At 47.1% G+C, this 13399-nt stretch overlaps 1 protein-coding gene across 1 annotated transcript in view; it reads left to right on the plus strand.

Moving 5' to 3' along the window:
• The window catches only part of LOC130125329 (glutamate receptor ionotropic, kainate 2-like), a 100206-nt gene that overhangs the window by 83043 nt on the left and 3764 nt on the right, over nt 1–13399 (plus strand). Inside the window, exons 12-15 of the mRNA XM_056294880.1 lie at nt 1250–1368; nt 3293–3510; nt 4492–4717; nt 11991–12241. Of these exons, the coding sequence (XP_056150855.1) occupies nt 1250–1368; nt 3293–3510; nt 4492–4717; nt 11991–12241 (814 nt within the window). The remainder of the gene's footprint in view (nt 1–1249; nt 1369–3292; nt 3511–4491; nt 4718–11990; nt 12242–13399) is intronic.

Here is a 13399-nt window from a genome sequence, read left to right on the forward strand (position 1 = left end):
TGGATGGTTCTCGGGGGGGGGGGGGGGGGAGCTGGAAAATAACTGTAAAGGATGAGCAGTATGACAGAAATACTGCTACGTTGGCGCCGCCCGTAAGAAAGTACCCTTAATTAGTCCGCTGCTACACTAGAGGAAGATCAGACACAGATTGCAGTGATGTGATGGCTAATGGTTATGTCCTCCGATCTACACCGATCATGTAATCTCTGCAACAGAAACTAGGAAATTGATTTGGGCATACAAATTTATCGCCTGCCATCTTGTAAAGACAGCACACGTGGGTCTTGTATGCCTTAAAATGCTTTAGCCGGTAAATGTCATTGCCATGCTGGGCAATCCAAACTCTTAAAAGTCAGGTCATGGGGCTTATTAGCATGCAGCATGTTGGGCAAAATCTCCTGAGCAGCCCTCGGTGGCGGGCCCCTCGAACGCCGCCTCTGTGGTGCTCCTGCCCTCTTCCACTTCCGCAAATCCTCAGTCAGCTCCTGATGCTTAATGCTAACCCAATCACCCGGTACTAATGCCATGCCTCTCTCGTTTAAGATAATAAATGAGAAATGTAACCCATCTGACCTGAAGAAGCTGACAATCAGCTAAGGGGGGAGGGAGGCGGGAGATGGAGGAGAAAAAGGGGGAGGTGCACTTGGGGGAGGGAGTGTGATCTGTAAAGGCAGGCGGAGGGGGACAGAGGGGGGAGGGAGAGTGTTTGATAAGAGGAAAAGAAAATGGAGAGGGAGGCAACAGAGAGGGCTGTTGGGAAACAGAGGAGAGAGTGCAAGGTCTCCGTATGTGTGTGTGTGGGGGGGTGGGGGTTGCAGGCGGATGTGACGTCCTCAGGGCAGCGGTGGCTGATTTGGGGGACGATGGGCTAGCTGGGAGCAACCCCAAGGCTCCCGAGTCAGTGAATCCCAGCGAGCTCCAGAGAATATCAGGCGTGGGGACATTATCAGCGGTGACAGTGTTATTTCAGGCTATTGATCCATCCTCACAATAAACTGAAGGCATTTGAATACGCCAATAATTGGCTCTGGATGAAAGGGTGAAGGATTTGTTTTGGTGCCCTGTAGGATCTCCAACCGTGAGACGCAAACACAACATAACTTCCACTTACATTTACATTTTTTATTGTCTTTATTTCTAAATATTCTGCTACTATTACATTTCTTTGTTATGTGTCATGTTAATCTGTTCAAGGAAATGACCTGTACCTTAACTCATGGACCTGTCTTTCTTGCTCTCCCTTTCACAGGTTTAGCCCGTACGAGTGGTACAATCCACATCCATGCAACCCAGACTCAGACGTGGTGGAGAACAATTTTACCCTCCTCAATAGTTTCTGGTTTGGAGTTGGGGCTCTCATGCAGCAAGGTAGTTGCCTCAGCCTGTGGCCGCTGTTGCTCTGTGGAGCTGAAGCTCTCTGTATCCCACTGTCTCTGAGGGTTGGATGGTTTCAGCCAAGCCACTGGCAAGACAGAGACCTCTGGGGCTGCACAGCTACACACACTTTTGAGTATATTTCCCTGTCATGACATTATTACGGTGGCGCAGTGGTTAGCCCGGTCGCCTCACAGCAAGAAGGTCCTGGGTTCTAACCCCGGGGTAGTCCATCCTTGGGGGGGTCGTCCCGGGTCGTCCTCTGTGCGGAGTTTGCATGTTCTCCCCGTATCTGCGTGGGTTTCCTCCGGGTGCTCCGGTTTCCTCCCACAGTCCAAAGGTCTGGTGAATCGGCCATACTAAATTGTCCCCAGGTGTGGGTGTGTCGGCCCTGTGATGGACTGGCGACCTGCCCAGGGTGTCTCCCCACCCTCCTGCTGCCCAATGACTGCTGGGATAGCCTCCAGCATCCCTGCGACCCCAACTGGGATAAGCTGCTTGGATAATGGATGGGTGGATGGACTTTATTATGTCACCATTACTGTAAAAATAAATTACTTGACGGTCCCTCACTAATACAACTAAAATATTCATCATAGTGTCATATGACTACAGGCATTTATGATATGTAGAGGAGTGATATAAATCATAGCGTTCCTTTCAGCACTTGAGTAGTGTAATAGGGAAATTACCCTCCTTATGAAGCTTGAAAGTGTGATTACAAGATGAGCAGTTGTCAGCAATATTGCTGTCAACCACACTTCACATATACTGACAAGCGTCGTAAAGCCACGCTGCTGCTGACATTTTTGATGTCATCAACTAAAAATTCAAAACATGCCACTTGTCACAACAGCTGTAAGTCATTCCTTTCGCGAGACTACATTTCCCAGTCTCCCCTCCTCTTGCCCTTGGCTGATCAGCCCCCAGAGATCAGTGGGATGAAGAGTCAGGATGTGAGGTTACCTTGGGTGCATGACTCTCTGGCCCAACCAGCCTGTCACTTCCCCACAATTGATGTAAATTGAGATGTTGAGAGTGAGTGTGCACTGATATGATTGATTTGGACAGATGGTAAGTTGAGTGTCTGAGATCGCATACTTCCATTCTCCCGCTGTCAAACGGCGCACAAGATTAATGCTTTGTTGTGTCTTCTGTGAGTATGTGGTAGAAACTTTTGTGTTACATAAGCTATATTCTGGAATTGCATTTGAGATTAAGATTTCTCCTACAAAAAATGAAAAAAAGGGGGTGGTGGGTGTCTGGGTAGCATAGCGGTCTATTCCGTTGCCTACCAACATGGGGATCGCCGGTTCGAATCCCCTTGTTACCTCCAGCTTGGTCGGGTGTCCCGACAGACACAATTTCCCGTGTCTGCGGGTGGGAAGCTGGATGTGGGTATGTGTCCTGGTCGCTGCACTAGCGCCTCCTCTGGTCGGTCGGGGTGCCTGTTCGGGGGGGGAGGGGGAACTGAGGGGAATAGCGTGATCCTCCCATGTGCTACGTCCCCCTGGTGAAACTCCTCACTGTCAGGTGAGAAGAAGCGGCTGGTGACTCCACATGAATCGGAGGAGGCATGTGGTAGTCTGCAGCCCTCCCCGGATCGGCAGAGGGGGGTGGAGCAACGGCAGGGATGGCTTGGAAGAGTGGGGTAATTGGCCGGATACAATCGGGGAGAAAAGGGGGGGAAGATCCACAAAAAAAAAAGTTAGACAATGTGTGTGATCTCAAATCATCAGTTTGTTTCAAGAAAGTAAGAGAAAAAGTTTCAACTGCTTTGGAAAGAAATGATGGCAACTTTTATTTTTATAAAGATTACAACTGAATAAAATATTGGATGTCCTTGTTGGGATAAATACATTTGCAGTTTAAACTCATTCCCTCCACCCCGACCCCCCCCCCCCCGTTGACCCTGCAGGATCAGAGCTCATGCCCAAAGCTCTTTCAACTCGGATAGTGGGAGGCATCTGGTGGTTCTTCACTCTCATCATCATCTCCTCCTATACGGCCAACTTGGCCGCTTTCCTCACTGTGGAGAGGATGGAGTCCCCCATAGACTCGGCCGACGACCTCGCCAAACAGACCAAAATCCTTTACGGGGTGGTGGAGGACGGCTCGACCATGACCTTTTTTAAGGTTAGCTTCCCGCAGCCACAAAGGTGGAAGGAAGAGTTTCCTTGTACAGTTTCCTGCTGTTAACCCGGTCAGTTTTATTCCTTTTCTAGCTTTTTTTTTTTTTTTAGATGCTAAGCACCTCATGAATCTGGCTGCTAATCCTCTCACCAACTGACATTTAGTTGTACCATCTGTATAGATTTTTTTTTGCGGGGGGTCCGAAAGTGTTTGTGAGTGAGTGCATATAAAATATATATGCTATTGTAAGACGTTAGATGTTTTGCAGTTTTTTTAGTTAACATTATAATCCTGATTGTTGAGAAAATTGGCAAAATATACATTTTTCTTTGCACCCCACTACTATTCTCTCTTAGCCTCTCCCTCATATCCTATCACTTGGTGTTGCCCATGTGGTTTCATTCGAGGTAGGATTTCACAGAAACACCATCTACAGAGATGCATATAAGATGTACTCTATCACCTTTTACTTAATGAAACAGATCAAACTTTTAATAAAAGTTTTGAAGTGTTTCTGATTTGTGAGCTTGCTTTTCTGGCTTATTGATTCGCTAAACACGTTATTTTGATGAGCCAACTTTAGCTCTGTTGAACCGGTGCAGAAGCATCTATTTTACAATGTCAGTGTTAAGCGTCCAATCAGGATATGACTTAAATAATATGCAACGTTAGCTACTCATTAGGTCTACTTCAAATTATAACCTTAAGACAACAATTCCATATTCTGTTCACAACAACGTCACACAACTGTTGTGCTTTGCTTTGTATTTTGTTCTTGGAGACTGCACTGTTCACTCAAATCAAATACAAAACATACTGATAAAAAAGGAGAACTCTTCAGTCTCCCAGTGTAGACCCACGGACAAGCCATCAGCACATGACTAGAACAGGTTCCAGAGTTTGCTAGAAACTCTATCGTTTCTTTTGCTCTGTTAGTTCAACTTCACATTTCCTCCTCATCTTCTGTTTTCTGGCTGCTTGCAGAAGACCAAAATCTCCACCTATGACAAGATGTGGGAATTCATGAACAGCCGGAGGCAATCTGTGATGGTGAAGAATGTGGAGGAGGGCATTCAGAGGGTCTTGACCTCCGACTACGCCTTCCTCATGGAGTCCACCACCATTGAGTTTGTCACCCAGCGCAACTGCAACCTCACGCAGATAGGGGGCCTCATCGACTCCAAAGCGTATGGAGTCGGAACGCCTATGGGTAAACAGTCTCGAACCTCTTTGATTCATGTTGTTAGCTGTGAGCCTGTGGATAGCTTTAAAGAGAGAGGGGGGATTATACACCAATCAGCCAAAACATTAAAACCACTGACAGGGAAGTGAATAACATTACAATGACACCTGATAAGGGGTGGGGTATATTAGGCAGCAAGTGAACAGTCAATTCTTAAAGTTGATGTGTTGGAAGCAGGAAAAATGGACAAGCGTCAGGACCTGGGCGACTTTGACAAGGGCCAAATTGTGATGACTAGACAACTGGGTCAGAGCATCTCTAAAACAGCAGGTCTTGTGGGGTGTTCCCAGTATGCAGTGGTCAGTACCTAGCAAAAGTGGTCCGAGGAAGGACAACCTCTGAACTGGTGAACCGACGACAGGGTCACGGGCTCCCAAGTCTCATTGTTGCACATGGGGAGCGAAGGCTAGCCCGTCTGTTCTGATCCCACAGAAGAGCTGCTGTAGCTCAAAATGCTGAAAAATTAATGTGGGTTATAATAGACAGTTGTCCGAACACACAGTGCATCACAGCTTGCTGCGTATGGGGCTGCGTAGCTGCAGACCGGTCAGAGTGCCCATGATGACCCCTGTCCACCACCAGAAGCACCTACAATGGACATGTGAGTGTTAAAACTGGACCATGGAGCAATGGTCTACTCTGATGAATCATGTTTTCTTTTACATCGTGTGGATGGCCAGGTGTGTGTGTGTAGTTTATCTGGAGAAGAGATGGCACCAGGATGCACTGTGGGAAGAAGTCAAGCCGGCAGAGGCAGTGTGATGCTCTGGGCAATGTTCTGCTGGGAGACATTGGGTCCTGGTATTCATGTGGATGTTACTTTGACATGTACCACCTCCCTAAACATCATTGCAGACCAGGTACACTCCTTCATGGCAACGGTATTCCCTGATGGCAGTGGCCTCTTTCAGCAGGATAATGCACCCTGCCACACGGCAAAAAATGTTCAGGAATGGTTTGAGGAACATGACAAAGAGTACAAGGTGTTGCCTTGGCCTCCAAATTCCCCAGATCTCAATATGATTGAGCAAAAACAAGTCCGATCCATGGAGGCCCCATCTTGTAACTTACAGGACTTAAAAGATCTGCTGCTAACAAACTGGCACCAGATACCAGAGGACACCTTCAGAGGTCTTGTGGAGTCCATGCCTCGATGGGTCAGAGCTGTTTTGGTGACACAAGGGGGACCTACACAGTATTAGGCAGGTGGTTTTAATGTTTTGGCTGATCGGCTTAATAGTGTGAGCAATGGTGATGCCGGGGGAAGGTACATGTTAACCTTTATTGATGGGGTCATGGTTGGAATGGTGGGACTAGAATGAGGTGAAAAGGGTTCAGTTTGATAAGGAGGGAAATGGGTGAAAGGGTTTAATTTATGAATAAGGTTAAAGTATTCCTTGGGATTAAGAAAGCAGAGTCATGAGAGCCCTGTGGCATCACATGTGGACAAACCAATTCTTTCTCTAGTCGTGATGATTTTTTTTTCAAAGGGTTATTTCCATAGTAGGGAGCACACCTGAGTCAAACTTTATTCACAAACATTAGGTACCCTACATGTACCTGGTATGTCCTCTTCATACCATAAATTTCAGACAATGTGATTTTTTTTTTTACTTTAGTTAAAAAAATTTGCATTTGCATATGAATATTATTTGGTCACCACCTAATTTCTTGCATTGCAGCTACCACCTATATCGTCTGTCTCTGTGCAGAAAAAAGTCGTCCAACATCAGTTTGCATTGCAGTTGCCAGATGGATATATAGACGCAGAAATTGTGCCAACCATTTTAACCTGAGTGCTGTAAGCTACACGCCCCCTCAGCTTAGTGACAGTGTCCTTTTTATTGTGATTTATGTGTTATCAATTTGTTCAATCAGTGATATGACATTTGGCAGTAAATAGTTGGCATTAAATAATTACTACCGTCATTGCTGAAGTGTGATCAACCAAGCCATAAAGATGTTTGTACGGGTTAGTGGCGTGCGTGCCTACCGCTACCGTGACATAATTTTATCATTGAAGGAACGATTCTGAATTTTAAAAGTATTTTATGGGCGTCCGGGTAGCGTGGTAGTCTATTCCATTGCCTACCAACACGGGGATCGCCGGTTCGAATCCTGTGTTACCTCCGGCTTGGTCGGGCGTCCCTACAGACACAATTGGCTGTGTCTGTGGGTGGGAAGCTGGATGTGGGTATGTGTCCTGGTCGCTGCACTAGCGCCTCCTCTGGGCGGTCAGGGCACCTGTTGGGGGGGACTGGGGGGAGTAGCGTGATCCTCCCATGCACTACGTCCCCCTGGCGAAACTCCTCACTGTCAGGTGAAAAGAAGCGGCTGGCGGCTCCACATGTATCGGAGGAGGCATGTGGTAGTCCGGGACGGCTCGGAAGAGTGGGGTAGTTGGCCGGATACAATTGGGGAGAAAAGGGGGAGAAACCCCCCCCAAAAAATAGTCTATTTTATCCTCACTGCTCATGTAATACATAGGTAGGTTTTAATCTCAGTCATCCGTCCGTTCTCTTCCTACTGGGCATGTAGCTGCAGGTTGCTGTGCAGAATTAAATGCAGTTGCACTCCACAGTTCAAAATGCCAGAATGTGAAGTATTTTAGCATGAAGGTGTTTGAAAGCAAGAAGATGTTGGAAGTGTGCAGTATCCTGCGATCCCCAACTAACGTGACTCTATCTGAGTTGTCCTTCAAATGTAAAACGCACCTGTGTGTTTTCTAACAAAAAGGGTAGAACAGACAAAATCGTTTGCACCTACGACTTTACCTAGATCTTTTCAGGATGTAATATTGCAAAGTTTGACATTTCAGAGGGCCGTTATCCTGTAATGAGACACTGGAGTCAAAACCATCAGCGCTGATGTTTTTTTTATTTGGCATTTTCAGTCCCGCGTAATGCCCCTCCATTCGAAACAAACAGTATTATATATTATACATTACGCTTTCCACTTCCCAGATGATGCTAAACGTTTTGCTGCATATAAAGCAATCTGGGGCCGGGGCAATAAGTGCGCAGCTCACTTTCCCCGGCTCTCCGGGGGACCATGGATGAATGCTGTTGATGGTTCCAATCCCGGTGTCACCAAGGTTAGAGCGTTTATGACGAGGCCGTGGAGACCACTGCAAGCTGCCATAATGGCCACATCCGTCACCGGCGATATCAAGGTCATTAGAATATAGATGACTGATTCCCACCGTCCACAGCTGGACGTGTCCATTGGTGATGGGGATGGGGCGGTTATGGATCTGGAGGGATGCGCTATACGAGCCACCGTTCGTTTCACCATGACAATTGTCATGGCCGTAACAAAGCTGCGGCGATGTTCGGAAATATCGCTCCGGTTTGGCTCCGTGAGGAGAGAGGCACTTTTGCTTATCTCTTCCATTCACCTATGTTGAGGAAATGGGCATTCAGTTGTGCAACACAGATAAGCTCCTTTTTTATTTGTTTACGCGACAAAGCGTAATGTATGGCCACTGGACCTACCCAGCCATAGTGTTTCCCCTTCAGTCTCCTGACAGGTTTATACACTTAGTGATACCAGAAACCTCATGTCAAGTGCTCATTATTTCAAAGTTTATACATTTTTCCCCCTTTTTTCTCACCAGTTGTACCTGGCCAATTACCGCATTCTTCCGAGCTGTCCCGGTCGCTGCTCCACCCCCTCTGCCGATCCGGGGAGGGCTGCAGACTATCACATGCCTCCTCCGATACATGTGGAGTCACCAGCCGCTTCTTTTCACCTGACAGTGAGGAGTTTCACCAGGGGGACCCGGCCAATTACCCCACTCTTCCGAGCTGTTCCCAGTCGCTGCTCCACCCCTTCTGCCGATCCGGGGAGGGCTGCAGACTACCACATGCCTCCTCCAATATATGTGGAGTCAGCAGCAGCTTTCTTTTCACCTGACAGTGAGGAGTTTCACCAGGGGGACGTTGTGCGTGGGAGGATCACGCTACCCCCCCCCAGTTCCCCCTCCCCCCCAAACAGGCACCCCGACCGACCAGAGGAAGCGCTAGTGCAGCGACCAGGACACATACCCACCTACAGACACGGCCAATTGTGTCTGTAGGGACACCCGACCAAGCCGAAGGTAACATGGGGATTCAAACCGACGATCCCTGTGTTGGTAGGCAACAGAATAGACCACCACACTACCCAGACACCCCATCAAAGTTTAATTTTAACTGAGCAAACATCTTAGAACCAGAGGTGGCCTTTTTTTTCGGATGGCGGCCTTCTTATTTCGCTTTGTCTTCAGTTGTCCTTGCAGGAAACATGTAGTAATGGACGTTTGACCCCTCACCTTTGGTCTGCTCAGCATCATTTTCAGCAGTAGATCCCCCACAAGACGTTTTGAGCCATCAACTGAGCAAAGTCAGTAAATAAGTTCTAACCTTTTAGCGCCTGTCAGCGTTCACATGCCCTATTCCCCAAACACACGTGCGCCACCTATCCGGATATCGACGGAGGCTGTGATCGTATTAATATTGAGGTCAGACAGCATGGGAGTGATGTATGTCCTCCGGTGTTGAACATCTGTCAGGTAGTTGTGTATGCACAAGGTGTCAAGCACAGCGCCTTTCCATTTGCCTAGGCTCCTCTCTCCATATCTTCCCCTCCAAGGACCAATCCTATTAGCATTTATCCAAGGCCTGCTTTGTTAGGCCATCATTAATCATTTGAAATATGAGCAGAGCGAGGACCAGGGGACTAAGATACTTGATGGATCCCTCAAATGAAGCACGCCTGTGCCCCGCAAGTCCACGTGCACGCGCACGGGCGGCTGCGTATGCAGACTAGAGCACGCACACGCGCGCACATACACATGGGTAGATTGTTAAAGGCTTGAAAATATGTCTTAGGTTACATTCTTTATCGACGAAACCAAACAGATTCTGCAAGAAATCAGCAAAGCTCACAGTAAATTTCAGCCTGGGGTTCATGTCTTCTTTATCAATCTGAATACATATCGACACCATGATGAAAGGATGATGGATGGCAATGGGTAAATGATAGCTGAGAGGCGAAGATAGCGAGGGAAAGGGAGGTGGGGGAGCAGCCGGGGGGGGGGGGACTCGGTGAAAACAACAGGTTTACTGTTATTCCTATCGTCATCTCAAGCCGGGTGACTGAGCCCCAACACGACATTTTACGGCGTCTATAAAAAGGTTCCCTATTTCACACGAAATTACGGGACTTTATTTGCCTCTTTTGTCCGGGTGATGTGTTTTCGTCTGCTGAGATTCCTACCGCTGGCGTGTAAGTAGCACTGGCAGATGTAGGAAATATTATCGTGATAATGGACGATGTCAACGTATATCACGATATCGGCTTAAAACGTATCTGCAAAAATAAATCTAAAAAAATTTCAAAAAATAAAATAAAAAAATATTTAAAAAGATAAATAAATAAATTCTGCAAAAATTAAGAGACCAACTGAGGTCATAAATAATAATAGTAATAATAATTTTATGTAATGATTATTATTATTATGATAATAATAATCATTACATTTACATAGTGCTTTTCGAGACACCCAAAGCACTTATATAATTGAATTAAATTAAATATTATTCAAATAATACAATACAATAATAGAAATATTTCAGACCTCATTTTGTGAGGAATCTTTGATAATAGATTCTCGTTAACGGCGCATCATGATATGACAATATTTGAGTATCATCCCAATACACTACCCTAGAAAGACGATATATGTCCTATAAGATTGAACTATCGCTCAGCCCTATAAGACCAGAAATGTTCAAGCAACTCAAGCATACGTCTACTGACGTATTTATTGTGTTTTACTCACTCTGTGTAAGTGCATTAGCTCAACCCCTGAAATGTAAATTTACGGCCAAGCAGGCACTAAGCACATATCCCCTACTTCTGCGAATAATCACATAAATACGCTAACAAGCTTTTAAAGCAGTAGACCATTAATGAAACATGAACGCTCACAGTACGCATTAATCTTTCTTGCCGTTGGTCGGGGGGGGACAGTGTGTGTGTGTGTGTGTGTGCGCAGAGGCCCTGGCTTGTGTCGTGTTATGCTGTGGATGGGAGAAGAACACAACCCCGCTCCGACACACTGCAACAATTACTCCTCCTTTGATCATGCTGGCACCCGCTGTGTCCTAATGCGCTGTCGCTAATTCCAGCATCCTCCCACTGTCTGTGGATTTGGGGAGTTAAACTCATCATGGCGTCCACATGCGCAAACGCACACACACACACACATACATACACACACGCGTACATACGCACACTAATAGGACAACATAATCTCGTGCAAATTCCACAAACACAAACTAGCCACTCGCTCGGTGTCACACATACACAAAAGCAGATCCATACAAACATGCAAAAGTGTGCGCACAGACACACACACACACACGCACACACGAGCCCTTCCACGTGGATGAGCGTGCATAGTATGCTCCCTGCACAAACACACACACATACACACGCACATACATACACACACCAATAAGACAACATAATCTCATGCAAATTCCACACACACAAACTAGCCACTTGCACGGTGTCACACATACACAAAAGCAGATACATATAAACATACAAAAGTGCTCACACACACACGAGCCCTTTCATGTGGATGAGCGTGCATAGTATGCTCCATGCACAAACACACACACATACACACGCACATACATACACACACTAATAGGACAACATAATCTCACACAAATGTCCAGTGTAATTCCACACACATAAACAATCCACTTGCACGGTGTCACTCGATGCATGCAAACATGCAAAAGTGTGCACAAACACACACACAAACACACATCCATACATAAAAACATGCAAAAGTATGCAAACGCACACATGTGGATGAGCGTGCACAGTGTGCTCCCTGTTGGCCTGCCCTGCTTTTTCCTCCATTCATCGACATGGTTTTATTCCCTATGCGAGCGTACACACGCTGCTAATTTGTCACAATTGACGGGAGCGCTGCTTCGACGTGAGCCATGCCAACTCACTGATGCCAGCTCCTCATGTGTTGACGGAGGGGAATATCCCCGGAATCTGTCGCCGAGTATATCAGTGCAATACCACTGAGAACTTACCCCAAAACGTCCCTCTGAGCGGTTGACAAGAACGCGGCGGGTGACAGTCGCACGGAAAGCTTGCGAGTCGTTTTCACACCCCTGCCAACAAAAGTGCACTCCATTGTCTCATGTCTGCTCTTTTGGCCCCACAGGCTCACCGTACAGGGATAAGATAACCATAGCCATTCTGCAGCTGCAGGAGGAAGGGAAGCTGCATATGATGAAGGAGAAGTGGTGGCGAGGAAACGGCTGTCCGGAGGAGGAGAGCAAAGAGGCGAGCGCCTTGGGGGTGCAGAACATCGGTGGGATCTTCATCGTGCTGGCGGCGGGCCTTGTCCTCTCTGTGTTTGTGGCCGTTGGGGAGGTCCTTTACAAGTCCAAACAGAACGCCCAGCTGGAGAAGGTACACGTGAGAATGACCTTTCCTGGGATTTGTTTAAAAGAACGTCCGTGATTTGAGGAACACGTTTTCTCTTTTTCATTCTGACTTATATATTAGTTGGTCGTTGCTGTTTGATGGAAGCACTAGCAAGCACAAGCAGTGAGCCCTTCAGGTGCTTTTGGTTCAACCAGTACGTGTTCCTTTCAATGTTTTATGTACTATTTTAGTAGTAGCCAACATGCAATACTACAAACGCTACCATGTACGATGCTCAAAGAAGGTCGAATCAGTTCGTCTGGACACAACGTTTATTGACAGATTCATTTCATCACTCAGATGTACTTTTAGCCCCCCCCCCCCCCCGCGGTTCAGGGATGGTCGTTCCCTCTTCACATAGATGGCCTCTCTCACTCCCCGTTCAAACCAGCGTTCCTCCCTATCAAGGATGTGCACATCCTCATCCTTGAAAGAGTGGCCACTGGCCTGTAGATGGTGTAGACTGGAGTCCTGGCCTGACGTGTTAGCTCTCCTGTGTTGTTCCATCCTCTTGGCCTGCATCTCAGTTGCTTCCAAACCCCAAAACATGCTGCGCCAGAAGTTAGTCCACCCCAGGCTCGGGTCCCCCCGGCACCAACAGAGCAATACAGCGTATGCGGCAAAGTGCCAGGAGGATTGCCGTGACTTGTACATCGGGGAAACTAAACAGATGCTGGCGAAGAGGATGGCCCAACACAGGAGAGCTAACACGTCAGGCCAGGACTCCACAGTCTACATCCATCTACAGGCCAGTGGCCACTCTTTCATGGATGAGAATGTGCACATCCTTGATAGGAAGGAACGCTGGTTTGAACGGGGAGTGAAAGAGGCCATCTATGTGAAGAGGGAACGACCATCCCTGAAACCGAGGAGCGGGGGGGGGGTGCTAAGAGATCGTTGGTTTGGGTCGTTATGCAGCTGTATTGTTCATAAGGGTGGGGGGGGGGGGGTACCTGCAGTCAGCTTAGACTGAAGAGGTCACTTAGATGAGTGATGAAACGTTTCTCTCAATAAACTTTGTATTCACATGAACTGATTCAACCTTCTTTGATGTTCTTACCTGGAGCATGCATCAAGACACCACGTACCAAACTAAACTACCAACAGAACTCAACTACTAACCAAGCTCAACATACTAATTTA

The sequence above is a fragment of the Lampris incognitus genome, chromosome 15 (assembly GCF_029633865.1).
Source record: "Lampris incognitus isolate fLamInc1 chromosome 15, fLamInc1.hap2, whole genome shotgun sequence".
In the NCBI taxonomy this organism is placed as follows: Eukaryota; Metazoa; Chordata; class Actinopteri; order Lampriformes; family Lampridae; genus Lampris; species Lampris incognitus.